The sequence below is a fragment of the Equus przewalskii genome, chromosome 10 (assembly GCF_037783145.1).
Source record: "Equus przewalskii isolate Varuska chromosome 10, EquPr2, whole genome shotgun sequence".
Classification (NCBI taxonomy): domain Eukaryota; kingdom Metazoa; phylum Chordata; class Mammalia; order Perissodactyla; family Equidae; genus Equus; species Equus przewalskii.
This window is the reverse complement of record NC_091840.1, coordinates 6,404,382-6,427,181: the sequence shown is the minus strand read 5'-3', so window position 1 is coordinate 6,427,181 and position 22,800 is coordinate 6,404,382. Positions and strand designations below refer to the sequence as shown.

The window sequence follows — 22,800 nt, the reverse complement described above, 5'->3', positions numbered from 1 at the left end:
ACTGTGGCCGGGGCAGGGCTGAGGCCGTCCGCATGCTGGGCCAGGACCTGTGGACTTGACCCTGTGGGCTGCAGCATCAGCCTTGGGGCACCAGTTCTCCCTGAGTGCTGGGGAGAATGTGGGCAGGCCTGCAGAGGGGCACGAAGGGAACCAGGCCTGTGTGCCGGCCCCCCACACCTGCCCTGTGCCCCCGCCTCGTGTGGATGCCCACCTCACTGCCTGCGTGCCCCCAGGCGCTGCGGGTGAACGGCCTAGAGCAACTGTGCAACAATCTCGCCAGCGAGCGCCTACAGCTCTTCTCCAGCCAGATGCTGCTGGCCCAGGAGGAGGTATGAGGAGCTGGGTGTGGAGGCGGCAGGGGGACACCCAGTTATTTCCCAGAACAGAGGCCATCCCTGGGAAGGAAAGGGCACTGCCCTGAGAGCTCTGCCCCAGTGCCCCTTGCGATGGGCCATCTCAGTCCTTCTGAGCCTCAGTTTACTCATCTATAAAAGGGAGGGGCATCCCTGCTCTGGCTCAGATGAAGTCCCCCCTGAACGTGGGTGGGCTCTGTAAACGGCCAAATGCTGGCTGTTCCCAGGAGGAGTGTCGGCGAGAGTTGCTGCCCTGGGTGCCCATCCCCCAGCCTCCGTGGGAGTCCTGCCTGGACCTCCTAGCAGACCAGCCCCACAGCCTCCTGAGTATCCTGGATGCCCAGACATGGCTGTCCCAGGTGAGCCCCCAGTGGCGGGGACAAGGAGTGGGGGCCCTGATGCCCAGGCCGGAGCCAGCAGGGCCTCTCAGGGGAGCGACAAGGTGATGGAGTCCGGAGACCCTGCCCACGGCCTCTCAGCACAGCTTGGGAAGGCAGTGGACACACTGGGTTCAAATCCGTCTCTGGGTGATCTTGAGCATGATGCCTGACCTCTGAGTTTCCTCAAGTCCTCACTGCAGAAGGGGACAATAGTGCCTGAGGGACAGGGTGGTGGGGACTGTGCAGGGCTCATTTGGGGCTTGCGAGGGTCCCTCAAGCCTCTGACCAGTAGACCTCAAGCCGTGGTGTAAATCCTTGATGACTGCCTTCCACCCGCCCCTACCTAAATACCCCCTGATACTGTCCGGACTCTCCCCTACTTTACATTTTATGACACTCATGTCCTTGTGCAATGACAGTGTATATTTATTCATCGACTCTTTTCCCTGAGCTAGACCGAGCTCCATTAGCGCTGGGCCTGGTTGGAATGGTGCACGCCTTATCCACAGCGCCTGGCACATGTTAAGGGTTCATTAAATATTGAATGAATGAATGAGTGAGTGAGTGAGTGAATGTGTATGTGTACAGGAGCTGTGCTAGGGATAAAAAGATGAGCAAACATAGACCCAGTCCCTCCCCTGTCAGAGCCTGCAGTGTAGTGGGAGAGAGCTGTTAATAACACAGACACAGAACCAAACACAAAATCACACCTGTACGGCTTGGTGAGTGTGTACAGGGCCACGAGAGCATGTGGGGCTTGGGCCGTTTCTGGGATCTGAGGTCGTGTAAACTAAATACACCGTCACCCCAGATACAAGATGACCCCCGTTTTCCCATTTAGATGTTGAAAATGAAAGACAAAAGTAATGGTAAAGTAGTCAGATGTGATTATAATAGTTCACTGAAGGCTGGCCCGGTGGCACAGTGGTTAAGTTTGCGTGCTCTGCTTTGGCAGCCTGTGGTTCATGGGCCCGGATCCCAGGCATGGACCTACACGCCTACACACCGCTCATCAAGCCATGCTGTGGTGGCATCTCACATAAAATAGAGGAAGACTGGCACAGATGTTGGCTCAGCGACAATCTTCCTCAAGCAAAAAGAGTAAGATTGGCAACAGATGTTAGCTCAGAGCCAATCTTCCTCACCAAAAAAAAAAAATCAATATAATATTAATGTAAGAAGTATCAATATAGATTAGATATTAATATAACAACACATTATGTTATATTAATATATAACATTTGTTTATTAATAATCATACATATTTGAAATCTCTTATTAGATGATAGCATGTTAATTCTTAAATGATCTCTTTTCCCAGTTCACACTTCATAAAGGTTTATTAAAGCTTGTCACAGTCATCTTTGACGTCTCAGGGCCACTTTTGGAATCATGCAGCCTGATTTTCCAGGACTCACGGGTATCATTAGGTCTCCATTATTTGAAACAGCACTTTTTGAGTCCGTGTTGGGTGTTGACCCTGGAAGTGTGACCCCAAGCCACAAGTTCCCATTTATAGGACATTAAGGCAGGTGTTTCCCCATGCATTTGTTGTTATATGTTCCTTAGCTCCATAAAATAACCTCTTAGTGGGCGGCTTTTTCAAAGTAACTTTGAAAGACTTGTTTAAAACCACTGCAATGGTGAGGCCATACTCCCTGTCTTAAAGTCTCCCGGCCCCATTTCTTTTAAATAATTGTATCGAGTGTCCTCCATAAGCCGCCGAGTCTCGTGTCGCCTGAGGCGGTTTCTGTGTGAGAGGCTCCTGTGTCTCTGAGGAAGCCCTGAGAGGTGGCATTTGGTCGCTGATAAGAGTCCTGGGAGAGCGCGCCCTCCATGAGGACTCAGAGCTGGCGCGCCTCTTCCTGGCCGAGGAGCGAAACCGGCGCTCACCTTGTGTTCAGAGGCTGCGGGACCCGGGCCAGGGGGTGGAAGCACAGTCCAAGGGGGGAACAGCACGTGCCAAGGCCTCACGGAAGCCGGTCCTTCTCACCAGGCCACGGATCACACCTTCCTCCAGAAGTGCCACTACCACCATGGTGGTCACCCGTGCTACGCCAAGCCCCAGCTGCCCCTTCCTATCTTCACTGTGCGGCATTACGCAGGGACCGTCACCTACCAGGTATCAGGGTGAATCAGGGTTGAACTCAAGGGTGAAGCAGTGAGGGCATTGTGACGCTGGTGTCCCCTCCCAGAGCTGAGTCACCTGATAGGTGAGAGGAGTAAGTGAGGTGGGTACCTTCCAAGGCTTGGCCATCTGTCCCTACCTGGGCCCTCGGCACCACCTAGTTCTGAGCATCATTTATCAAGTTCTGGGTGAGAATTATGGGGTGGGAGGAGTCGAGGCCTTGGGACCCTCTAGACCAAGACGGGCAGAGCATACGCCTGGGATCCGGCTCTGATAACCGCAGGCAGTCTGCTGCTTCTAGCTTCCATTTCCTCATCTGTAAAGTGGGGATGGAAATCTGTCCTATGGCGTTGTCGTGAGGATCAACACAGTCACACGGAGGTGGCTGCACAGATGCATGGCACGTGCTAGGTGCGCACTGAAGGGACTTTCCTTTCCCCCTTCTGAGTTTCACAGCAACTGCACACGTACCCAGGAGGAGAGCTCCTGAGGGGAGGGGGCCTGGTATAAAGAGTAGGACCATGCGACTGGTTTGAGGTGGGGCAAGTCAGGTCAGGCTTCCTGGAGGAGGTGATGTGCTCTGGTTGTAGAAGAAAAAATACCAACTACCCGTGAGTTACCCAAACAAGAAACACAAGGAGTATATGTCAACTATACCTCAAGAAAAACAAAAACAAAAAATCACATCTAAAGAAAAGAAACACAAGGAGATTGAATAAAGAAAACTATGAGACTGTATCAAAGGTCACAAAGGACAGCTTAAAAATGGCGGGACAAACCAAGTTCCTGCTGGGAACCCTAATACTGTTCATGCTTTCCTAGTTAATCTGGAAAAGTAATACAATTCCAGACAACACCCCAATGGCGTTTTTATGCGAGGAGGAGGAGGAATGAGTTTTGATAAAATTATTCTGAAGTCCTATCTGGAAAATAAATGCATGAGAATAGCCAACAAAATATTGAAAAGCAAAAGATGCTGGAGGAATTTGTTCTACAAGGTGTTAAAACATTTTAAAGCCCTAGTAATTAAAAAAGTGTATTGATAAGGAACGGATCCATCAGCGGAACAGAACTGAATAGTAATAACAGGCCCAGGATGTATAAAGGAACTGGACACACGACCAAGGTGGCCTTTGGAAAAAATGTGGTAAAATACACACCATGTAAAATTTACCACTTTGACCGTTTTTTAGTGTACAATTCAGGGGCTTTAAGTCCGTTTACAATGTTCTGTAACCATCATCACTATCCGTTTCCAGAACTTTGTCATCATCCCCAAGAGAAACTCTGTTCCCGTTGAACACTCACTCCCCATGCCCCTCCCCCAGCCCCCGGGAATATCTGATCCGCTTTCTGTCTCTGTTAATTTGCTTATTCTAGGTGTCTCATAGAAGTGGAATCATAACACACACACACACACACAATCTTTTTGTCTGACTTGTTGCACTGAGCATAATGTTCCCAAGGTTCGTCCATGTAGCACATAGCAAAATAGGCCACGTTGGTTATCCATTTATCAGTTGATAGACACTTGGGTTTTTCTCCCTTTTGGGGTCCTGTGAATAACACTGCTGTGAACGTGGGTGTATGAGTGTCTGTTCAAGCTCTGCCTCCAGTTCTTTTGGGTCTGTAGCTGGGAGTGGAATTGCTGGGCCACGTGGTAATTCTATGTTTAACTTTTTGAGGAGCCACCACACGGTTTTTCTCAGCGGCTGCACCATTTTATATTCCCACCAGCAATGTACGAGGGTTCCAGTTTCTCTGCATCCTTGCCGATACTGGCTATTTTCCGTCTTTTTAAATTCTAGCCAGCCTAGTGAGTGTGAACTATCTCATTGTGGTTTTGATTTGCATTCCCTAATGACTAATAATGCTGAGAATCTTTTCATATGATTCTTGGTCATTTGTGTATCTTCACTGGAAAAATGTCTATTCAGGTCCTTTGACCATTTTTGAATTGAGCTGTTTGGTTTGTTTTTGTTGAGTTGTAGGAATTCTTGGAACAATCTGGATATTAATCCCTTATCTGATATGTGATATTTTCTCCCATTCTGTGGGTTGTCTTTCCACTCTCCTAATAGTGTCTTTTGACGCACAAAAGCTTTTAATTTTGATGAAATCCAATTTGCCTATTTTTCCTTTTGTTGCCTGTGCTTTTGGGATCACATTTAGGAAATCACTTCCAAGTCCAACGTCATGAAGCTTTCTCCCTATATTTTCTTCTGAGTTTTACAGTTTCAGGTCTTACATTTCGGTCTTTGATTCATTCATTTTGAGTTCATTTTTATATAGGGTGTGAGACTAGAGTCCAACTTCATTCTTTTGCATGTGGATTTCTAGTTTTCCCGGAATAATTAGTCGAAGAGACACAGGTGGACTTTTAACTCAGAGGGGAGAGGCTGGCTTATTGGACAAAGGCACCAGCGTCCACACGCAGCCGTCTCTCCTTGGCTTCCCCTCCCCTCCCCACATTGTCTCTTGCAGGTTCACAAGTTTTTAAACAGGAACCGGGATCATCTTGACCCTGCCGTGGTGGAAATGCTTGCCCAGAGCAGCCTCCAGGTGCTCCTGCTAGCCCTCTCAGGCCCCGCCCCTCTACACTCCGTTCCCCCATTCTGCCCTTGCCTGGGCACTTCTGCCCAAGGGTCTCGCCCGCAAGCTCCTGGCACCTTGGGCCGTGGGCTGAGCTTGCCAGGGTCTGGACGCTGTGAGCAGGCCCACCTGGCTCCCCGGCCAGCTCAGCCCGCTCTCGCCCCACAGCTGGTGGGCAGCCTGTTCCAGGAAGCAGAGCCCCCATCTGGGGGAGGTCGAGGCAAACCCACGCTGGCCTCTCGCTTTCAGCATTCCCTGGGGGACCTCATGGCCCAGCTAGGCAGGTGAGAACAGTGTCCCCCAAACCTGACCACAGGGAGTTGAATGGGCGGCCAGTCTGTGCCCAAGTGACCCCCCTTCCACCCATCAGGAGCCATATCTATCTCATCCAATGCCTCAACCCCAACCCCGGAAAGGTGAGCTCACCCAGCACCTGGCCCCAGAGCCCTCCCACCCCTGCCCTGCCCTGCCCTTCTCAGTCCCCAGCTCCTTGTGCCCTGCGCGGAATTCCCCACAGCTTTAAGCCCCTGACTCCAGCTCTCACGGGCTCTGTCCCATGGCCGCAGCATCCAGGCCTCTTTGATGTGGGACATGTGGCAGAGCAGCTGCACCAGGCAGGCATCCTGGAGGCTGTGTGTGCCCGCAGTGCCAACTTCCCTGTGCGCGTGCCCTTCCAGGCCTTCCTGGCCAGGTAGGACCTCAGGATGGGGCAGCCAAGGGCCCAGGCACCTCGGGGACAGGACTCACAAGGAAGGCCCCCTGCAGTGACCGACAGACCTGGGGTTCCTTCAGGGTGGAGGCGGACCCACTTTCCCAGGGACCCTGGGCCCGGCATCCAGCCCTCCTTCCCTTCATTCTCTCTGTCTCTCCTTCTCTCCCCGCATCCCTCTCTCCTTTGACTATTCATTATCCCTCTACCCCTCCATGCCACTGTTCGTCTGCCCCTCCGCCATGCAGCAAAACTCTCCTGGGTGCCTGGCACACAGTAGGTGCTTTCCAACTCATGGTTGAACTTAGAGACTGAGTAGACACCATGGGGCTCAGGATGTTAAACAAGCATGCAGGGAGGTCCTCGCTGTGCTTGTTCCAACCTCGGCTCTGTCCTTGGGGCAGGTTCCGGGCCCTGGGGACAGAGGGGCAGGGAGAACCCTCTGACCGGGAGAGGTGTGGTGCCATCCTGAGCCAGGTGCTAGGGGCTAAGTCACCCCTCTGTCACCTTGGAGCCACCCAGGTGGGTGTGTGTGTGCAGGGGGACAGGCAGGGCTGGAAAGGGAGAGGAGCATTCTGGGACAAACAGGGACCAACTCAGGATTTGGTGGTTCTTCTGGGTGATGGGGAGATAGAGAGGGGCAGGGCAGCATGTGTCCCGGGCATCCTGGGAGAATAGACTGTCTGGCTAGAAGGGAGGAGGCTGAGGGCTCAGGAGAAGAGCAGGGTGGGCCCTGGCCCCCTGGCACTCACGCCTGGCCTTCCTGCAGCCCTCCCCTCTGCCCCCAGGTCCTGCTGCAGGAGCCGGGCTGGCAGCAGCTGCAGCAGCACTGGGCCCAGCGGCGCTCGCAGATGCTGCTCACCCTGCACCGAGGCCTCCTCACCTGCATCTCCCACCAGCGCCTCCGCCTCCTGCCACGGATGCAGGCTCGTGTGCATGGGCTCCAGGCCAGGTCTGCAGGGGTAGGGTGAGGCCGTGGGCCTCCTCAAGGTGGTCGGGGAGATGTAGGGTCTCAAAGCAAGTCTGCCTGCACCAGTGCCACCCCATCAGCACTGGACTCTCCTTGATGGCATCCCCTCCCGTGCCCATGCAGTCTCTGTTCGAATACCCCCAGTCATAAGAAGCTCATTACCTGTTGCGACCGCCCGCACCTGTAGTCTTGACTCCTTGAGAGTTCTCTTTTCTAGTCTGTTCTTCACTCTGCAGCAAGAAGGATCTTGTAAAAGCATGAATCAGGTTGAGTGAGGCCCTGCCTGCCTGTCCAGCCTCAGTTTAGGCCAGACTTTGACACTCCCGGCTCTTTGGACTCGCTCCTATAAGGCTTCCCTCCCCCTTCTCACCTAGCTCCCTCCCTCCCGGTCACGCTCACAGTCTGTCTTCACTCACTCACCCGACAGCTGTTTGTCGACCTTCTTCTCCGTCTGCCCTGGGCCAGACGCTGTGACACGGGATGAAGGCCGAGACGGTGCCTCCCGGACTAGCTGGGGAGTCACGTGCAGACGGTAGACCAGCTGCCAGTCACCCCAAAGGTGATTGCTGAAGCGCTGAGAACAGAGTGAGGGAGTGCCCTGGACACCAGGGAAGCTTCTGGAGAGGGGGCACCCGCCACCACTATCTATTTCTAAAACATTTCCGTCACCAACGGAAACTCTGTCCCCATTAAGCAATAATCCCCAGCCTCCCTCCCCCCAGCCCCTGGTAACCTCCAGTCTACTTTCTGTGTCTGCGAAGTTGCCTGTTCTAGATACTTCACGTAAGTGGACTCATATAGTATTTTTTTACGTCTGGCTTATTGCACTAAGCATAATGTTTTCTTTCTTTCTTTCTTTCTTTTTTGTGGAAGATTAGCTCTGAGCTAACATCTGCTGCCAATCCTCCTCTTTTTTGCTGAGGAAGATTGGCCCTGAGCTAACACCCGTGCCCATCTTCCTCTACTTTATATGTGGGACGCCTACCACAGCATGGCTTGATAAGTGGTGCATAGGTCCACACCCAGGATCTGCACCAACAAACCCCAGCCGCCAAAGCAGAATGTGCGAACTTAACCATTGTGCCACCGGGCTGGCTCCAAGCATAATGTTTTCAAGGTTCATCCTTGTCATAGCACGTATTAGAACTTCATTTCTTTTTTAAGGCTGAATAATGTTCCATTGTATAGATAGACCACATTTTGTTCATCCATTCGTACATCAATGTACATCTGGGTTGTTTCCACTTTTTGGGTCCTGTGAATAACGCTGCTGTGAACATGGGTGTACAAACGTCTGTTCAGGTCCCTGCTTCCAGTTCTTTTGGGTCTGTAGCTGGGAGTGGAATTGCTGGGCCATATGGTAATTCTATGTTTAGGTTTTTGAGGAGCCACTGAACTGCTTTTCTCAGTGGCTGTACCATTTTACATTCCCACCAGCAATGTACAAGGGTTCCAATTTCTCTACATCCTTGCTGATACTTATTTCCCATTTTAAAAAATTCTAGCCATCCCAGCGGGTGTGAAGTGGTCTCATTGCAATTGCCTTTCTTATGGTTGAAAACTTCTGTTTCCTTTCCAGTGAACTATTTGCTCCTAATATTTGTCCATTTTTAAAAAATTATTTTACTGAGGTCATATTGGCTTATAGCATTGTATAATTTCAGGTGTACATTATTATGTATCAGTTTGTGTATAGACTGCATCGTGCTCACCACCAATAGTCTAGTTTTTATATGTCACCATATATATGTGCCCCTTTACCCCTTTCACCCATCTCCCACCCCCTTCCCCTCTGGTAACCACGAATCTGTTCTCCTTATCCATGTGTTTATCTTCCACATATGAGTGAAAACATACAGCATTTGTCTTCCTCTGTCTGGCTTATTTCACTTAACATAATACCCTCAAGGTCCATCCATGTCATTGAAAATGACGTGATTTTGGCTTTTTTATGGCTGAGTAGTATTCCATTGTGTATAAGTATATAGATCACATCTTTATCCATTCATCTGTTGATGGGCACTTGGGTTGGCTCCATGTCTTGGCTTTTGTGAATAATGCTGCAATGAACATAGGGGTGCATAAATCTCTTTGAATTGTTGATTTCATGTTCTTTGGGTAAATACCCAGTAGTGGGATAGCTGGATCATATGGTATTTCTATTTTTAAGTTTTTGAGAAATCTCCATACTGTTTTCCATAGTAGCTGCACCAGTTTTCATTCCCACAAGCAGTGTATGAGGGTTCCCTTTTCTCCACATCCTCTCCAGCACTTATTACTTTTTGTCTTGGCAATTATGGCCATTCTGATGGGTGTGAGGCAATATCTCATTGTAGTTTTGGTTTGCATTTCCCTAATAATTAGTGACGTTGAACATCTTTTTGTGTGTCTGTTGGCCATCTGTATATCTTCTTTGGAAAAATGTCTGTTCATGTCCTCTGCCCATTTCTTCATCGAGTTGTTTGTCTTTTTGTTGTTGAGTTGTGTGAGTTCTTTATATATTTTAGAAATTAACCCTATGTTGGATATATGATTTACAAATATTTTCTCCCAGTTGTTGAGTTGCCTTTTCATTTTGTTCATGGTTTCCTTTGCCTTGCAGAAGCTTTTTAGTCTGATGTAGTCCCATTTGTTTATGTTTTCTTTTGTTTCCCTTTCCTGAGTAGACATGATATTCAAAAAGGTACTGCTAAGACTGATGTGAAAGAGTCTACTGCCTATATTTTCTTCTAGGAGTATTATGGTTTCAGGTCTTACATTCGAGTCTTTAATCCATTTTGAGTTAATTTTTTTAAAAAGATTTTATTTTTCCTTTTTCTCCCCAAAGCCCCCCGGTACATAGTTGTGTACTTTTAGCTGTGGGTCCTTCTAGCTGTGGCATGTGGGACACCACCTCAGCATGGCCTGACAAGCAGCACCATATCTGCGTCCAGGATTCGAACCAGCAAAACCTGGGGCTGCCAAAGTGGAGTGCGCTAACTTAACCACTCAGCCACGGGGCCAGCCCCCTCTTCCTGCTTCTTAATTGGGTTGTTTGTCTTGTTGTTGAGCTGTAGGAGTTCTTTATATGTTCTGGATTTTTTTTTTTTTGAGGGAGATTAGCCTGAGCTAACATCTGCTGCCAATCCTCCTCTCTCTCTCTCTCTTTTTTTTTTTTTGCTGAGGAAGACTGGCCCTGAGCTAACATCCGTGCCCATCTTCCTCTACTTTATATGTGGGCCACATATACGCTACCACAGCATGGCTTGCCAAGTGGTGCCATGTCCGCACCCAGGATCTGAACTGGCAAACCCTGGGCCGCCAAAGCAGAACATTCAAACTTAACCTCTGCGCCACTGGGCTGGCCCCTGTTCTGGATATTATTTGTCAAATATGTGATTTGCAAATGGTCTCCCATTCTATGAGTTGTCTTTTCACTCTCTTGATAGTGTTCTTTGATGCACAAGAGCTGTAGATTTATTTTTAAGTGTTTATCCTGCTCAGGGCTCCTTCATTGAGGAGTCTGGTCTTTCCTATGTCTGAAAAATCCTCAAAGACATTATCTCTTCCAGGATCTCCTATTAGATTTCAAGTGATGTCATTTTTTTCATTTTCAGAAGTTCTACCTCTTAAATAATAAATATGCCAGACTCAATTCTAAACATATCTGTTGATTCATTTAATCTTCTCATGGGGCAAGTATTACGAAAATCCTCATTTTACAGAAGATGAAAGTAAAACACAGAGAGGTAAAGTAACTTATGCAGAGCACAGTGACTAGATAGCAGGGGAGTGAACCCAGGCGGTCGGCTCCCGAGTCTACGATCTTGATCCCCTCTGCCAAACAGCTCCTCAGTTAACTTGCTCTTCTTTCAAAGTGGCCTGGCCTCTCCTGTTGCTTCTGTTAAGCGCTCGGGGCTTCACTGGCCCCGGTCAGCCTTTACATTCATGTCTTGGCTTGGAGGATTCGGGTACCGGGTGTAAGTTTGGACTCCTCGCCACCCCCTCCCCGGCCTCCAGGAAGCGGTACCTCCTGCGGCGGGCAGCTCTGGGACAGCTGCACACCATCCTGCTGGTGGCCCGGCCCCTGCTCTGGAGACGGCGGAGACTGCAGGTGAAGCATTGAGGGAGGGGGGCTGCACGGGACAGCTCAGGGTAGAAGCCAGGCAGCCTTGCTGTCCAAGTTGGCCGAATCCCGACAGTGTCCACCCTGCTAGCCTAACCGCACAAGGACTGAGCCCTCAGAGACCATTGCGGGTCAAGCTCCTCCCATTTCTCTCTGCCTGGCCAGGGTAGGCTTTGCTGTCGTTCATCCTGCCCACACCCCATGGCCTGACTCCACCCTCCCCATCTGAGGTGTCTTCCCATCCCTTCCAGCCCTTCCTTGGGGCCCGGCTGCTCCCCTCTCCCTGATGACTTCAATTTGAGGGCCATAAAGCAGCTCAAAGGTCTGTGCCCATGTATTGCTCACGTACTGCTCCTGTCTCTGGCCCCTCCCTGGCTGGACTTTGTCCCCTGGGACCTTGTCCTTCTTTTCCTCCTGCCCTCTTCCCGGTACCCTGACAGACGAGCAGTGACATCCACATCGCTAAGGCTGGTGAGGGCTCTGGAGGGCTGGGGCAGGCTGCTGGCCCCTCTGGGTCTGCATCTGTTCCTCTGGTGGTGGCAGGGCCTCCCGGGGAGAGGATGGGGCAGCTGAACTGCCAAGCTGAGGAGGAGCCACTAGGAGGCTCGTGGTGACCCCTCACAGGGACATCAGCTCTGTCTGCATCTCCCCAACAGCTTGGGCATTGGTGTGGCTGGCACGGCGGCAGGGCCTCCGAGAAAGTGCCAAGCATGGTAGGTGGCTTGAAAGCTGGAGGGTGTCTGCTGGGGTATGAACTTGCTGAACTTAGCGTGGCTTGAGGGCGAGCGTGGGGTCCTCTGGTGCCGCCAGGGGTCCTGTCTCTCAGGGGCATCCGGTGTGACCCCTAAGAGAAGGCCTGGGGTGCCCTTAATTTCCCTCTGAGGGCTCCTGGGACCTGGTGTGTTTGAGTGTCCAGGATGAGAATCCTTGGTCTTTGGAGGGGAAGTTTATAGTCCCGGGGCTGTGGAGGGACACTGGGTCCCTGAGCCCCCTCCCTTAGTAACTGATCAATTGCTCCTCTCTACCAGGAGCTGGGGCGCCTGGAGATCCCGGCCGAGCTGGCTGTCATGCTGAAGACAGCGGAAGGTGAGTCTTGATTGGTGTCCCTCTTGTCACCACCCCTCCTCCAGTCCCTCTAATTGCAGTGGGTCTGTCCCTGTGGTCCCCTCTTCTGATGCTCTGGGCTCCCCCGAGCTCCCTGCCCAGCTTCCTGTGCGTTGGGCTGGGGGCTGATGGTGAGGGGTGGAGGCGGTGCCAGAGCCAGGTACCACACCTGGGCGTTTCTGTGCTGCCTCCCGGTGCTGTCCCCAGGCCGCCAGCATGCCGTAGCAGAAAGCATCACCGAGTCCCTGCCCCCGGAAGTCCCTGCCCGGCCCAGCCTGACACTCCCGCTGGACATTGACCAGTTCCCCTTCTCCAGCTTCGTCTCCATCAGCTTTCAGGTGGGCCCCCAGGCATCAGCTCTTCCTGGCTGACCCCCACGGTTCCCAGATGTTACCCCTGTGAGGCAGAAGCTGTGTCTATTCCGCTTTGTCCGCCCTCCCACCTCCCTCTCCTGTCATGGGCTATGGATGCAGCTGCATTGCTCGGAAAACGTCCGTTGAACCTAAATGTCTCACTCTCTAGTGTTACTTAGATCCGTAATGCCGTACCTTTGTTACACCTGTGGCATTGCCCTTCCATTGAAGTCGTGTCGTTGAAGCATGTGTAATGACGCGGCAAACTGTCCGGGCTGCAGTGTTGAATACAAAAGCAGGAATCAAAACTGCACCCAGAGAGTGATCCCAATCTTGTTAATAACAACAACAGGGGCTGGCGATGTGTGTATCTCTGCAAAGAAAGTAAGACTAGAGAGAGAGAGGCTAAAATGTGAACTGTGGTTATATCCGGCAGTGGAATGTTAATGGTAGTTTTTATTCTTCATCCTTTTTCATGTTTTCTGAGTTTTATGCATGCGGGGGCATCAATTTTCTAATCGGAAAGAGCAGTTAAGATGCATTTTTAAGATGGTTTTCTGCACCAGCTCCTCTCCCTCTCCCAGGATTTATGCTCCCATGGGGCTCCCCTCGGGCTATCTCCAGCAAGTCAGCACAGACAGCCCCTGTTCAGGCACTGTGTCACCCTCCTTCCTTGCAGGAGCCATCCTTGCCCAGCCCTGGGCAGCTGCTGGCCAAGCCCCTGACCCGACTGAATGGTGAGAACCCTCAGCATGCCCTGGATATCAACAAAGTGGTGAGTGACACATCGGAGAGGGGGCGGGGCAAGGCAGGCCCGACCCTGGCTCATGGGTGCTGGCTGGGCACAGGGGAAGCCCTGCATGTCCTCCCCTCACCTCGCTTTGCGTCTGCAGATGCTGCGGCTCCTAGGGGATGGGTCCCTGCCACCCTGGCAGGAGCAGATCATGGGTGAATACCTGGTGAGACAGGGGCAACGCCGGCCGGGGCTGCGGGACGAGCTTTTCAGTCAGCTCGTGGCCCAGCTCTGGCACAACCCGGACGAGCAGCAGAGCCAGCGTGGCTGGGCCCTCATGGCCATCCTGCTCAGCGCTTTCCCCCCAATGCCTACCCTGCAGAAGCCACTGCTCAAGTAAGGGGCCTGGCAGATGGGGACATGGTGGGTGGGGTCAGGGGACTGTCCCGCCCCTACAGCAGCCCTGTGCTGTCCCTGCAGATTTGTGTCCGACCAGGCCCCCAGAGGCATGGCAGCTCTGTGCCAGCACAAGCTGCTGGGGGCCCTGGAGCAGATGCAGCTGGCCCCTGAGTCTGCACGGGCCCACCCACCTACCCAGCTGGAGTGGACGGCTGGACGGCGGCGGGGCCGCATGGCGCTGGACGTCTTCACCTTCAATGGTGATGGCCGCCTCCTGCTCAGGCTTCTGTGGGCCCCCAGAGGAGCCAGCCCTGCTCCCTCGCCCTCCTTGGACCCCCTTTCTGCCTCAGCTCCCCTGCTGCAGCCCTCGGTGACCCTGATCTCCCTTCTGTCCTGCTTTTGGTCCCCCTGGGACAGCTGCCCCTTCCCATCAGGGTGGACCCTGTTGTCCCTCACCCCTCCCTCCCACCCCTTGTTATGCAGAGGAGTGCTACTCGGCCGAGGTGGAATCCTGGACCACGGGGGAGCAGCTTGCCGGGTGGATACTGCAGAGCAGGTATGGGGGGCCTGAAATTGGGGGAGTAGGGCCAGCACTGACCATGGGCCCGTCCTCCTCCTGCGTCCTCCTCCTCCCAGCCCACTCTCCCACCAAGTGCCTCCCAGCTGCTCCTGAGGCCCAGGGCCAAAGCCTGCTCCCTGAAGGGGTGAGGGGGGTGAGCTGTGGGCGTAGGGGGCAGGGTCCAGACAGTTAATCCAAGATGGGGAGCAAGAGTAGAGTTTATACTTACAGTCCAGATTCTGATGAAACAGGTCAATAAATAAATGTGAGCATCAGAGCCCACGTAGAAGGAGAGGGTCGTGAGTTGCAAATAAAGGAGAGCTGTCTGAGTGAAGCCAGGCTCCTCACCCAGGTGCCTGTTCCCTTCTGCAGCCTCCTCCCCTTGGACCGTCCTTGGGTGGGGTCCTTGTCCTTTGGGGTCGTTATCTGCCTGGCTGATCACCCCCCTACTGCACACCCTTGTCCCACCCAGAGGCCTGGAGGTGCCACCTCGTGGCTGGTCCGTGTCATTGCACTCCGGGGACTCCTGGCAGGACTTGGCTGGCTGCGACTTCGTGCTGGACCTGATCGGCCAGACGGAAGACCTGGGGGACCCGGCTGGTCCCCACAGCTACCCCATCACTCCCCGCAGCTTGTAGGTGCCTCCCCAGCACCCCTGTCCCCGGCCTGCTCCTGTCCCTGTCCTGTTGTAGAGACCCCCAAAGCTACCCTCTCACATCCAGGGGTTGACAGGTGCTGCCACAGGCCCAGCCCTGACCTAATCCTCCTCCCACCCCGTGGGGACGCCCCCCACAGCGGCTTCTGCACCTTGCCTCAGCCTGGGGACCACCCCAACCAAGGCACACCCTTATCTGGGCCCGCTATCTCCTGCAGAGCTGAGGACATCCCCCCGGCCCCTGGCGTCCAGGCCCCATCACTGCCCCCAGGCCCCCCTCCAGGTCCAGCCCCAACACGGCCCATCAGGAGCCACACAGGTAAGGCCAGAAGTGGGCACTTTGGGGTTGGCAGAGTGCTGGGACTGGGGGTGCAGGAAGCCCCAAGCTCCAGGTGGGTGACATCAACCTTCCTCTGGCCCCACAGATGGGTCCCAGACCTCGGGGAGCCTGGACGGCTTCCTGGACCACCTCTTCGAGCCAGTCCTCTCCGGGGGCAACAGTGTAAGTGTCCTGCACACACCCCGCACCCCATCCCTGCCCCTACCTGACTGCAGTCTCTGCTGCCCCTCCATCTCTCCCAGGGCTCTAGCTCTGACCCTGTGACCTGTGACCTTTGTCCTTTCAGGATCTGGAGCAAGGCTGGGCTCTGAGAGGCCGCATGAAGGGAGGGGGTGCCATGGGGCCCATGCAGCCAGGCAGCTACCCCATGAGTAAGTGTGGGGCCAGGCACCCATCCTGGGTCTTCTCGGCCCAGCAGCATGGGTAGCTGTGGCCTGGGACCCCCCAGGCAGCTGGGGTCAGAGCTCCAGCCAGCACCCTGGTGGCCCTACTCTTCTCTTTGCCTGGGGCTGGGAGGGAGGTGGTCTGTGGGCCCAGGTAAGGACCGACCTGGGAGGGCCCTCTTCCCTCAGTGTACCCAGGGATGGTGCAGATGCCCGGATACCAGCCAGCCATGATGCCTGCACCCATGCCCATGATGCCTGCCATGGGCGTAGTCCCCCCCATGCCAGGTAAGGCTGGGCCAGAGGCACCGGATCTTTCTCAGGGAGGGATTAAAGGAGAGCAAGTCCTGCCAGGGGCCCAGAGGGTACAGTGGGCAGAGGGCTGTAAGCGTGACTGTAGCGCTCACCCACCCTGCCCATCTGCCACACTCGCAGCCATGGTGGTGCCACCACAGCCACAGCCACAGCCCCTGCCTCCCAGCGTGGATGCGAGGCAGCTGGCGGTCCAGCAGCAGAACTTCATCAACCAGCAGGCGCTGATTCTGGTGAGGGTGGGCAGAGGCCACGGGCTGCCTAGCGGGGACAGGTCTGTGGGGCAGGGCCAGGCCAGCTCTTACCTGGCCCACCACCCTCCCCTTCAGGCCCAGCAGATGACCACCCAGGCCATGACCCTGTCCCTGGAGCAGCAGACACAGCAGCGCCGACGCCAACGCCAGGCCCCAGCTCAGGCCCCTGTCCCTGAAGCTGCCTCCCCACCCCCACCCCCACCCCCAGCCATCACCCCCAAGCCCAAGAAGCCCCAGGTCCCCCAGGAGGAGCCAGAGCAAGAACCGGAATCGGTGGATGGCTGCCTGAGAGTGAGCCGAGGCCAGGCAGATGGCAGGGTCTGGGATGGGGGTGGCCGGCTCCATGGCTGCAGGGATGGAGAACACGGGTGGGGAGAGCAGGAAAATGCAGAACAAGTGCTGCCAGGCCCCAGCCCCAGGGATCTGAGGGGGCTCGCTGTGAGAGTGGGGGCTTGTCTGGCAGGGCTGCTGCTTCACTTCCCCTTCCTGCCAGCAGGAGACCTTACAGGAGGCTGAAGACAGGCCCCAGCGGCCCAAGAGCTTCCAGCAGAAACGGGATTATTTCCAGAGGATGGGTGAGGGTGCTTGGAGTGGCAGGCCCCACACAGAAACTTGACGACCACCCTAGCCTGGCCAGGGGATGGTGGGGTGCACTCTACTCCCCTGGGTCAGTGTGACCTGTCCAGGAGCCCTGATGGGCTGGCCAGGTCAAGGGTAACAGATGGGGCCATCTGGGGCGATTACAGGGCAGCAGCAGATCAAGGTGAAGACGGTGAAGCCTCCGGCCAAGGTGCAGATTCCCCAGGGAGAGGAGCAGGAGGAGGAGGAGGAAGAAGAGAGACCGAAAGCAGGTGGTGGGGAGATGAGGGAGGGCCGGGCCCTGCAGATCTGCACAGGGTCTCACATGTTTCCTCTCTTCCTGGTCAGTCCCGTCCCCTCCTCCACCCCCACCCCCACCCCAGGTAGTGAAGAAGCCACTGACACAAGGTGGGGCCAAAGCTACGAAGGAGGCTGAGGCTGAGCCGACCCAGGAGGTGGGGCCTGGCAGTGATCGGCTGGCCCAGGGTAGAGCTGTGGTGTGCAGCTCAGACCCTGCGCCCCAGCGGGCAGAGCCCAGCAGGGAAATCCGAAACATCATCCGCATGTACCAGAGCCGCCCGGGCCCCGTGCCTGAGCCTGTGCAGCCGTCCAGGTGGGCCTCAGGGGGTGACTGGACCGCCTGCTCCCTAGGGAGTCACCCTGTGGACTTGTGACCTCTTCTTTCTCCCAGGAGGCCCCCCAAAAATTTCATGAAGAAAAACAATCCTAAGGACGAGGCTCTGGCTAAGCTGGGGATCAATGGTGCCTACTCATCCCCTGCGGTGAGGTCCTGTCCTGTCCAGGGCATAGCTGCTCCACTTGGGAGTCCAAGGCTCCCGGGTAAACTTGGCGTTGTCCCTAGACACAGCCTGTGTGCATTCTCTGCCTTCCCAGATGCTGCCCCCCAGCCCCGGGAAGGGCCCCCCACCAGCTGTGGCCCCTCGACCCAAGGCGTCGCCACGGCCTGGGTCCTCCACCACCATCAAGGAGAAGCAGGCACCCCTTCGTGAGGTGTTTGGCCCGACCCCACCCACTGCCCAGGCACCCCCACCTCCACCAGCGCCTCCACTGCCTCTGCCCGGGGACCTGGGGACCCCTTCTGCTGAGCCCCGTGGTAAGGAACCCCATGTCCCCGTGCGATGGGCTTTGCTGGGCGGGTGCAGAGTTCCCAACAGTCTCTGGGTGCTCATGGCTAAGGTCAGCTGCTCGGGCTTCCGGACTTTGGAGCTGTGGGTGAGGAGCCCCAGCTTCCGTGTTCCTGCCCAGGGCGGGGCCCGGGCACCCCTGGGGCCTGTCTGGCACGGAGGGACTCACACACAGGGTGTTGCCCTCCAGGCAGACCTGACAGCTCTTTCAGGAATTTAGTGGCCCTGCTGACATGGTCAGGGACAGCAGGAAAAGTCTGAAGGCTGGAAATGGAGGCAGGAGATGGGCCCGTGGGTGGGAGTGGCGCAGCAAAGGTTGAGTAAGCCGGGACCTAGCAGGGCCTTAGGGAGGTGAGGGTATTCTCTCCCTATGCCCCCATCCCTCCGGCTCGGGCAGCTCCTCACCGGATGCTCTTTGGCCCCTCTCTCTGCCAGGCTCGACGGTGCCCATGGGGGACCAGGGGGTCTCCACCCAGCTGCTCGTGCCCTCCGGCAGTGTGTGCTTCTCCTATGCCAGCACCTCCTGGAAGTTGTTCCTTCGCAAGGAGGTGGGCACAAGGGTGGGGCCACAGCCTGACCTCTCTTTAGGCTGGGGAGGGGCCGCAGGCTGTGGGGGATGCAACCTGGGACCCCAGCATCTCCTCCTGACACACAAACACTGGGGGCCACCTCCCCACTACCCACCGCCTCAAGCCTCGTTTTCCATCTGGGCCTGGGAGGCAGAGGTGGGGCGGAAGGTGGGCTTGTGGGGGGGGGGGACTCCATTCCCGCCTGCTCTCGCTCCCCCATGCCCTCCTGCAGGTGTTCTACCCCCGGGAGAACTTCAGCCATGCCTACTGCCTCAGGCTTCTCTGTGAGCAGGTGAGAGCCCGGCCCACCTGAGACATGTACAGACAGACTGCCCCTGGGCAGCACTCACAGGGCACTTGCTGTGCGCTTCAAGCCCTGCCTTCATTTATTTAATCCTCACAACATCCCTAAGAGTAAGGACCATTGTTGGCCTATAACAAGGATTAAAAATAAATAAAGTGTATACAGTACAGAACACGGGCTCCAGCATACAGCAGGTGCTCACTGGTGCTTGTTCCCTTGCCACCTCTGGATGTTCCCCCAAATTCTCCAGTAGCCTCCCCTCCTCCCCTAAGCTTTGTTCCTTCAGGGAAGCTCAGCTCAGCTCACGGACGGACAGCTGCCCCACAAGTGCAGGCAGCTGGGGGAGGCAGGTGGGAGCTCTGGGCAGACGTGACCCTGGGCTTGGAGGCCCCACATCCCTCCCTGCTCCACCTACCCCTTGGGGGCTCTCTAGCTTTTCCTCCATGCATGGCTGCTTGTGGTGGGCTCTGGCCTCAGGACCTGGCGGTGACTGCCTAGCTCTGCCCCCAGATCCTGAGGGACACCTTTGCCAAGTCCTGCATCCGAATCTCCCAGGATGAGCGGCGCAAAATGAAACAGCTGCTGGGTATGGTCCAGGGACCCTGAAGTCAGGGAGCTGGAGTGTTAGGGGCTGGGCCTGCCTAGAGGGAGGGAGCAAACTCTGGGGTCCTCCCAGTGAGGGAGCCTGAGAACAGTCTGGCACAGTCGTTCCTGCCCACAGGAGACCTAGAGGTCGGCCTGGAGTCACTTGACACCACTGAGGACAGTGTCAAGAAGCGCATCGTGGTGGCCGCTAGGGACAACTGCGCCAATTACTTCTCACGCATCTTCCCTGTCTCGGTCAGTGAGGCCGGGTATGGGGTACCCCAGTCTGGATCCCAGCGTGCGCAGTGTGGGCCTTCTGCAGCAGTCCCCTGAGAGCTGGAGGTGGGGTGGGCCCCAGTGGAAGGACAAAGAACAGCACTGGCCCTGAGCAGCCCCAGGGCATCCGGGAGCCTGTGTGTGACCCACCCACCTTCTGGGCAGGGTGAGAGTGGCAGCGACGTGCAGCTGCTAGGTGTATCCCACCGGGGGCTGAGACTGCTCAAGGTGACCCAGGGCCCCAGCTTCTACCCTGACCAGCTGAAGACTCTCTGCTCATACAGGTGAGCGCAAGCAGAGGAGTAGGGAGGATGGGGTGGAGAGGTGGCCCCTAGCTTATGCCCCCACCCTGTGTGCAGCTTTGCTGAGGTCCTGGGTGTAGAGTGCCCAGACAGCTCTACCCTGGAGTTGTCACTGAAGAGTGAGCAGCTGGTGCTGCACACAGCCCGGGCGAGTGTCATCAAGGCCATGGTTGAGCTGTTCCTGAGGGAGCTCAAGAAGGCAAGCACGGGCTGGGCAGGGGGCCTCCATCCATGTTGCATTGCGCCCTGTCTGGTTTGGCTGGTCTCAGGGCTGTCAGCGAAGCTCCTTCAAGCTGGCTGGGCTGGGGCTGGGAGTTCAGGCTGGGTCCCTGGAACTCTGGGGTGCTGGGTGGGGAGTGAGGCCAAAGTGGGGAGCAGATGGGGTGGGCAGGATGAAGGTCACAGGCAGGCTGGCTGCTTCCTCACCCGCTCACTCGCCTGCCTGCAGGACTCTGGCTACGTCATCGCCTTGCGAAGCTACATCACTGATGACAGCAGCCTCCTCAGCTTCCACCGTGGGGACCTTATCAAACTGTTGCCAGTGGCCACTTTGGAGCCAGGTATCCCCAGGGGCCAGCAGAGTGGCTGGCACAGGGAGGGCAGCACATGGTGGAGCCTCTGAGGGGCAGAGGCCAGGTGGGTGAGTCACTGGCCTTGGATGCCTTCCAGGCTGGCAGTTTGGCTCCACTGGGGGCCGTTCCGGACTCTTTCCTGCCGACATAGTGCAGCCGGCTGCTGCTCCAGACTTTTCCTTCTCGTCGGAGCAGAGGAATGGCCGGCACAAGAGTCAGCTGCAGCACAGAGAGTCAGGACTGTGGGATAGGGCGCCGGAGGTGAGGAAGACGGGAGAGGCGGAGGCGAGGCCTAACTAGGAGTGGAGGAAGGAAGGAAGCTTCATCTGATGCTGCCCCTCTGCCCTCTCCAGCTTTCTTGCCCTTTGTCTCCTCAGCAAGACTGTGGGCTCCCTGTGGGCAGGGGCTGGGCTGTACACCCCTTGTGTGTGCCTCTTGGTATTTAGTTTAATGCTGCCCTAGAAGACGCTCAATAAACAGCTCTTGCCTTTCCTGGCTTCTGGTGGTGTGCTTACTGCGGCTCTCTGCTCTTCTGGAGTTGGGCTGGGTGGAGGCTTGGGCAGGGCCTCCGGACAGGCCAGTGCACACTCTGGTGGCACTAGGTCTCCTGTGCTCCCAGCACCCCGCCTTCCCTCAGAGCCAGGCACACAGTGAAGACTCGGAGGCCACCAGCCTACCCCCCTCTATGGCCTACCTCTCTGTGTTCACGGACTCCCACAACTACACCATGCAAGAATTTGCCCTGCGCTACTTCCGGAAACCCCAGGCCTTGTGAGTGCCCCTGGTCTAGCCCTACACCCGTCTGTCCTCAGTCTGTCTGACGAGGGCCTCCCTGCTCAGAGCCGCCAGGGTGGTACTCTTAACACCCTCCCTACACAGCCTGGGACTGGGGTGGGGGAGCCAAGCAAGCAGGGCTGTCCTCCCCTCTGCCCCCTCAGGCTGCACCAGACAGGTGGAGGTGCTGAGCAGAAGGCCCCGGCCAGCTTGGTGCAGTACACCAAGGTAAGGGGGACAAGTGGGGAGGAGTCAGGCCAGTAGATCTGCCCTCTGGCCCCCAAGGACCCCAGACTCACGGCCCAGCCTCTTTGACCGCAGGCTCCCATCCAGGAATCGCTCATCAACCTCAGTGATGAGGGCATGAACAGGCAGGCTGTGGAAAGCTTCCAGGGTGAGTGGCCACGGCATCCTGGGTCCCCATGTCTGCAGTGCCTTGGACCTAGGCCCCTAGTCACCTTCTCTCCTTGAGTTTGCCAACTCAGGGAAGCTTACTAGTGGTTCCTATACCTCCACGGCCCTCATCCACTTCTACTCACGCCCAGGGGTTGTGGGTTACGTGGAGTCTGTGTTGGGAGGCAACGGTGGGTCCAGCTGGCTCTGTGCTGTGAGTAGCCACGGGTGCCCATGGAATCTCTCTGAGCCCTATTTCCTCATTGGTAGGGCTGAGACTGCCACTCTGCTTGACTCACATGTTTTTTCAAAGCAAGGCATGAGATGGCAGGGGAAGGCCCTGTGTAGTGACAGCATTAGCCAGGGCCAGGCCCCCAGGCTCAGCTCACCACGCTTCCCTTCCTCCCTGCAGCGCTGATGCAATTTATGGGGGACCAGTCTAAGCCGCGGGGCAAGGGTGAGATGGAGCTCCTGTATGAGCTGCTGAAGGTAAGCAACAGCTGTGTGTGCTGGAAGGAAACTGTGAGCCCAGAGGGCCACTTCCCATCCTCCTGCCTGGGCCAGAACGGGGTCCCCCTTTTCTTGGTCACTATTCATTCAAATCATCCAAAAGTATTTATTGAGCACCTACTTGCTGGGGGCATGGCAGTGCGCCAAGCAGGCCACGTCCCCACACAGCTTACAGTCTAGCAGGAGGCAGTAAATCGTGATGTAATGTGTCCAGGGGTAAAAAGTATGGTGGAACGTGATAAAGCAGGGGAAGGGGCTGCCTCAGTGCAGAAGGCTTGGTGACAAGGTGACACTGGAGCGGACATCTGAAGGAAGCCAGGGAGTGAGGCATGTGTGCATCAGGGGCAGCGCGTGCGCAGAGGGGCAGGGGTGGCAGTCCTGTGGAGAGGGTGAACCTCAGCACCAGCAAGGCCAGAGTGGCTGGCACCCAGCGAGCGAGGCAAGAGTGGAGGACGGGGCCCA

The 22,800-nt window shown here is 55.9% G+C and overlaps 1 protein-coding gene across 11 annotated transcripts in view; it reads left to right on the top strand.

The window, feature by feature from the left end:
- MYO15B (myosin XVB) overlaps window positions 1-22,800 on the top strand; it is a 33,988-nt gene that overhangs the window by 7,244 nt on the left and 3,944 nt on the right. For 4 of the 11 annotated variants that reach the window (XM_070559994.1, XM_070559997.1, XM_070559987.1 and 1 more), the window contains 40 exons: window positions 234-329; window positions 581-712; window positions 2,730-2,855; window positions 5,346-5,423; window positions 5,622-5,737; window positions 5,824-5,869; window positions 6,020-6,144; window positions 6,951-7,114; window positions 10,990-11,225; window positions 11,894-11,950; window positions 12,266-12,323; window positions 12,549-12,679; window positions 13,374-13,469; window positions 13,588-13,823; window positions 13,908-14,086; window positions 14,310-14,382; window positions 14,858-15,019; window positions 15,259-15,359; window positions 15,466-15,542; window positions 15,667-15,751; window positions 15,953-16,051; window positions 16,199-16,308; window positions 16,405-16,620; window positions 16,823-16,904; window positions 17,076-17,180; window positions 17,257-17,521; window positions 17,600-17,690; window positions 17,803-18,022; window positions 18,489-18,601; window positions 18,855-18,914; window positions 19,437-19,512; window positions 19,648-19,766; window positions 19,953-20,071; window positions 20,147-20,288; window positions 20,538-20,649; window positions 20,759-20,922; window positions 21,281-21,432; window positions 21,600-21,663; window positions 21,757-21,829; window positions 22,241-22,317. In XM_070559994.1, coding sequence (XP_070416095.1) covers window positions 234-329; window positions 581-712; window positions 2,730-2,855; window positions 5,346-5,423; window positions 5,622-5,737; window positions 5,824-5,869; window positions 6,020-6,144; window positions 6,951-7,114; window positions 10,990-11,225; window positions 11,894-11,950; window positions 12,266-12,323; window positions 12,549-12,679; window positions 13,374-13,469; window positions 13,588-13,823; window positions 13,908-14,086; window positions 14,310-14,382; window positions 14,858-15,019; window positions 15,259-15,359; window positions 15,466-15,542; window positions 15,667-15,751; window positions 15,953-16,051; window positions 16,199-16,308; window positions 16,405-16,620; window positions 16,823-16,904; window positions 17,076-17,180; window positions 17,257-17,521; window positions 17,600-17,690; window positions 17,803-18,022; window positions 18,489-18,601; window positions 18,855-18,914; window positions 19,437-19,512; window positions 19,648-19,766; window positions 19,953-20,071; window positions 20,147-20,288; window positions 20,538-20,649; window positions 20,759-20,922; window positions 21,281-21,432; window positions 21,600-21,663; window positions 21,757-21,829; window positions 22,241-22,317 — 4,833 coding nt within the window. Of the gene's footprint in view, window positions 1-233; window positions 330-580; window positions 713-2,729; window positions 2,856-5,345; window positions 5,424-5,621; window positions 5,738-5,823; window positions 5,870-6,019; window positions 6,145-6,566; window positions 6,685-6,931; window positions 7,115-10,989; window positions 11,226-11,893; window positions 11,951-12,265; window positions 12,324-12,548; window positions 12,680-13,373; window positions 13,470-13,587; window positions 13,824-13,907; window positions 14,087-14,309; window positions 14,383-14,857; window positions 15,020-15,258; window positions 15,360-15,465; window positions 15,543-15,666; window positions 15,752-15,952; window positions 16,052-16,198; window positions 16,309-16,404; window positions 16,621-16,822; window positions 16,905-17,075; window positions 17,181-17,256; window positions 17,522-17,599; window positions 17,691-17,802; window positions 18,023-18,488; window positions 18,602-18,854; window positions 18,915-19,436; window positions 19,513-19,647; window positions 19,767-19,952; window positions 20,072-20,146; window positions 20,289-20,537; window positions 20,650-20,758; window positions 20,923-21,280; window positions 21,433-21,599; window positions 21,664-21,756; window positions 21,830-22,240; window positions 22,318-22,800 lie in introns of all 11 variants that reach the window. The other 7 variants (XM_070559995.1, XM_070559993.1, XM_070559992.1 and 4 more) reach the window with 6 other exon arrangements.